This window comes from Engraulis encrasicolus, chromosome 18 (genome assembly GCF_034702125.1).
Source record: "Engraulis encrasicolus isolate BLACKSEA-1 chromosome 18, IST_EnEncr_1.0, whole genome shotgun sequence".
Lineage (NCBI taxonomy): Eukaryota > Metazoa > Chordata > Actinopteri > Clupeiformes > Engraulidae > Engraulis > Engraulis encrasicolus.
The window spans coordinates 14,727,228-14,732,227 of NC_085874.1; the positions used below are offsets into that span (position 1 = coordinate 14,727,228).

At 46.3% G+C, this 5,000-nt stretch overlaps 1 protein-coding gene across 2 annotated transcripts in view; it reads right to left on the reverse strand.

Annotated features, from left to right (window-relative positions):
* Nucleotides 1-5,000, reverse strand: part of tbc1d32 (TBC1 domain family, member 32) — a 92,148-nt gene that overhangs the window by 62,035 nt on the left and 25,113 nt on the right. For both annotated transcript variants that reach the window (XM_063223081.1, XM_063223080.1), the window contains exon 17: nucleotides 4,156-4,360. In XM_063223081.1, coding sequence (XP_063079151.1) covers nucleotides 4,156-4,360 — 205 coding nt within the window. The remainder of the gene's footprint in view (nucleotides 1-4,155; nucleotides 4,361-5,000) is intronic.

Genomic DNA, 5,000 nt, shown 5'->3' on the forward strand with positions numbered 1-5,000 from the left:
AGGTCAGCAGGCTCTCTATGGTGGAACGGTAAAAGGTCACCAGCAAGCTTGAGTCTAAACTGTCTTTCTTGAGTACTCTGAGGAAGTGCAATCGCTGCTGGGCCTTTTTTACCAGAGCCGAGGTGTTAGTCGACCAGGAGAGATCAGCGGAGATGTGTACACCTAGGAATTTAAATGAGCTCACTTGCTCTACACGTTCTCCATTGATGTACAGGGGGCCAGGAGTATCTTTGTTCCGCCGGAAGTCCAGGATGAGCTCCTTTGTCTTGGAGATGTTCAGGGCCAGGTTGTTGGATGCACACCACTCTCCAAGTTTCAGGACCTCATCCCTGTAGGCCTCCTCCTTTCCCCTCGGTTATCAGCCCCACCACTGTTTGTGTCATCTGCAAATTTGACAATGATGTTCTCTGGGTGGATGGGGCTACAGTCAATACTGTAGAGTAGAGTAGAGTAGTGGGCTCAACACACATCCTTGGGGCGAGCCGGTGCTGAGGGTGCGGGTGGTTGAGAGATGGTGACCTAGTTTCACCTGTTGGGGACGATTAATAAGGAAGTCTTTGATCCAGGAGCATGTGGATGATGGAAGTCCTAGATGTCTCAGCTTGGGGATTAGGATGTCAGGAATGATGGTGTTTAAAAAGCTGAGCTATAATCGATGAAAGAGCATCCTGACGTAGCTTCCTTGTCTTTCCAGGTGACTCAGTGCAGAGTGGAGAGCAATGGCTATTGCATCCTCAGTGGATCTGTTTGCCCGGTATGCAAACTGATGAGGGTCTAGGGTTGGGGGGAGACAGGCCTTTATATGCCTCAGCACAAGTTTTTCAAAGCACTTGGTGATGACTGGAGTGAGTGCAACAGGGCGAAAGTCATTGAGGGTGGTAGTAGATGCCTTCTTTGGAACAGGTATGATGGTGGCAGATTTCAAGCAGGCTGGGATGGTGGCTTGTTTCAGTGACAGGTTGAAAATGTCAGTGAAGACTGGTGCTAGTTGGGCCGCACATGCCTTGAGCACCTTACCTGGTACACCATCCGGGCCTGTTGCTTTCCTCGGGTTCACAGCACGAAGCACTCGCTTCACGTCATCAGCCGCAACCTCCAGAGTGGGTGGGGGGGTGCTAAGGTGTGGAGTGGGTTGTTGCAGGGGCTGGAGTGGTATGCCTGAATGCTGCGCCTGAGCTTCAAAGCGGGCAAAGAAGCTGTTCAGCTCCTCCGCTAGTGCTGCATCACCATCTCCATGAGACGCAGACTGTCCCCTATAATTAGTGATGGACTGAATACTCTGCCACATCTGCCGGGGGTTGTTCAGCTGCTCCTCAATCCGCCTTTTGTGGTCAGCTTTGGCTGCCTTGATGCCTCTTCTTAGGTCGGCGCGAGCACTGCTGTATTGCACTCTGTCACCAGACCTGAAAGCTACATCACGGGCCCTAAGGAGTGTGCGCACTTGGCTGGTCATCCATGGTTTTTGGTTTATGGTTTTTAGCCTAGTACCAGAGGAGATCATCTGATCCAAAAGGACAAAACACTATCCTATCAACCACACCACTATCTGTGTCTATCAGGGGTGTTTCTGTTTGGATTAATCTAGAGAGCTGTTGGGAGAGGGCTACGCAAGGGGATGACACGGCTATGCTGGCCTATTATGTGCACTTAAACTGTTTGAAACAGTCTGAACAGCAACTGTTGGTTTCACAGCTTCACAGACAGACTACAGGGTACTATTCATGTTATAGTCTGGCTTGCCAAGCTAATATTCAAAACAAAAGACGGTGATATTGACAGATGTTCAAAAATGAAGGATTTAGTAGGATAGATGAGCTATTTTAACCAATTTTAGCATGATTACTCGTATAGCTGTTTGACCTTTGGTGCCTGGAGCGACATATGCTGCATTCAGGCTCTGGAGATTTTAGCTTTTTTAAAATAAAAACGTGAGTATGTTACAGATGGATGAACACATTCTAATGCACGATGAGGGTTTTAGGGTTTAAATGCAACTCATTTCATGTTTTTATGTGCATCAGAAGCTGAGATATTTAGGTTTTTATAGGCTGAGGACAACTTTCCCAACAAGGGCTTAGGCATTCAGCAGGCATTTTTTTGCAGGTGCTTTAGGCATCAATGGGTTAACTCATGTGATTGGGCCCAAATCGCCACCCAAGGGCTGTTATCCAGCTGTTGCAACGACTGTTTGGGTTCAAAGGGGCATAACATACGTATACTAAAGTGTACACACATAAACTTTGTTCTCTGCGTTTTTACTGCTGAAAACTCTCAATCTTTTGCATAAGATGAAAAGTCATTCGGGGTGCAGGTGAGTTCAGTTACGCCTCGAAATTGACCTAAGTCATGACTTCCTCGTTCCTCCCACAGAAGACAAGCGTCTACAGCTACGTGCGCAATAAAACAAAGCAATTATCTGATAAGGAACAACCCTTAACCATAGAGACAAAGATGGAGAGAGAGAGAGAGAGAGAGAGAGAGAGAGAGAGAGAGAGAGAGAGAGAGAGAGAGAGAGAGAGAGAGAGAGAGAGACTCCCTTTGGGAGTGTCATCATCAAATCTCTGCAGATGACCCCAAGACCTCTCCTCCCCTCTTATGTAACACGACAACACTGTCAGAGTTCAGACTTTCCCCTGTTTACAACATGTTGTGGAATACCATAACAGACTATGAATGGTGTCCCTACTTTGACACTTCACAGTCAGATCTCACATACATCCATTTGAGTCGAGCGCAAGGTGGGTCAAAATGTAGTTTAGTTGAAAATGAGGTCAAGATGAACCACACAATGACAAGCTTCCTTTTGACCAATTCATTTATTTTTTTTAACCAAGATTTCATTGCATCAAAATGAATTTAAAGGGAGCTCATCGGTATGAGGTTCATTTTATTCCACTTGGAAACTTTGCATCAAATGCTGATGCCAAAAGAGACAACTGTCGTCAGCTTTTCTCACCTAAAAGCTGTTACATTAAACATTAAACAAAAACACGTACTTATGACGCAATTAGAAGATGACAAGTGTTCCTGTCTTCCATGAGAGGAACAGCTCGCTATGTCAGGTTTTCTTAGACCAAAAGATGCTGTGACACTGTATGGTGCAATTTCACACTGAGCATGAATATGTCTACTGCTTTCAAAAGGGGACGTGATCAAAGCACAAAACGGACACTAAAATTAGAGTGAATGAGTAAAACTTCCTGTTAAGTTGCTGGATCAGATTTCAGTGCAGATACCAGAAATATGTCTGTTGTCAGAGTTAAAGGGTTGCTCTCAGGCCGACATATTTCAAGGAAATAGTTAGTGATTATATGTTATAAGGAAATTGTGAGGTTATGTATAATGAAATCGGGAGAATATGCTGTAAGGAAATAGCAAAGGGTTTTCCAAGGGATGTTGGGTTCAAAAGTACATTACCATTGTTCCTTGTAATTAAGAGGGGTGTGTCTATCTGTTCATAGGAGAGTGTGCCTACAAAGTTAAGTTTAAATATAAACTTCCACATAACAACCATAACAAAATCAAATACACAGCAATAGAAGACCTTTAACCTCCACCTTGGCTGCATGATAGGGAGTTGTGTCTTACAGTATCTGTCAGTTATGAAGAATCTTCTAAACAGATCAACAAAATCAGATAATTTTTTAAGTTCAGTTTTATAGTCCGCTTTCTAACCTTCCCCAGGAAATTTAATGTGACTCAGCTGGTAAAACTTTGCTTTACATTGTCAACAAACAAGCAATCAAACCAAACACATGCGAAAACATGACCTCTTACACAGAGGTAAAATGCAAGGTCAACAGACTTTTGTCATTTGTCACAAACCGGTTTTCAACAGATCGACCCACAGAGTCACGTGTATGCGACTAAACTTAACTGTACCTTGGTAGTGCAAAAAAAAAAAAAACACTTACAAATAGGGAAGCCGACAGGACAAAGGGGTCAGTTGTCCCGGACCCAGGGAGAGTGGGGTGGGGGGGTTTATTGGGTCCCCATTATATAATTACATTGTATGTATTCAGTGTGAGGGGGTGGGGGGTTGTTCAGATGACTGATGACTTGTTCAGATGACTCCCGGGCCCTGTCAAAGCTGTGAGCTTTCCTGCCCACAAGAAATCAACACTGTTCCAGCCCTGAAGACTGCAGTGCGCTTACCTTCCTCCAGGTGGCGGCGATGCACCCGTGCAGGCCGTAGGGCCGCAGAGCCTGCAGGCCCTCGCAGGTGTGGTACATCTGGCGGCAGACGAAGATGAAGGCCCCGCTTACGGCCATGTGGGCATCCGGCCCCGCCAGCACGCCCACCACCTCCATGGCCAGCAGCCTCTGGGTGAACTGCACTATGATGTGGGCCGCTGAAGTGCTGAGGAGAGGAGAGGAGAGGAGAGGAGAGGAGAGGAGAGGAGAGGAGAATACACAATGGAGAGGGTAGGAAAGGAGAGGAGAGGAGAGGAGAGGAGAGGAGGATAGAGGAGAGGAGATGAGAATACACAATGGAGAGGAGAGGAGAGGAGAGGAGAGGAGAGGAGAGGAGAGGAGAGGAGAGGAGAGGAGAGGAGGATAGAGGAGAGGAGATGAGAATACACAATGGAGAGGAGAGGAGAGGAGAGGAGAGGAGAGGAGAGGAGAGGAGAATACACAATGGAGAGGAGAGGAGAGGAGAGGAGAGGAGAGGAGAGGAGAGGAGAGGAGAGTAGAGAAGAGGAGAGAAGAGGAGAGGAGAGGAGAGGAGAGGAGAGGAGAGGAGAGGAGAGAAGAGGAGAGAAGAGGAGAGAAGAGGAGAGGAGAGGTGAATACACAATGGAGAGGAGAGGAAAGGAGAGGAGATTAAGAGACTGAAGTTGTGATATCACATTGCTTTTGGGCCATCTTCTTTTAAAATGACGCTATTATCAGAGGTGTCAATTCCTGGTCCAGAAAGTAAAAACCCTGCCACAGTTTCCTTCCAACACAGGTGACTCTAATAAGCAGCTGGTCTTGAGTGTTCAATTATCAGGTGATTC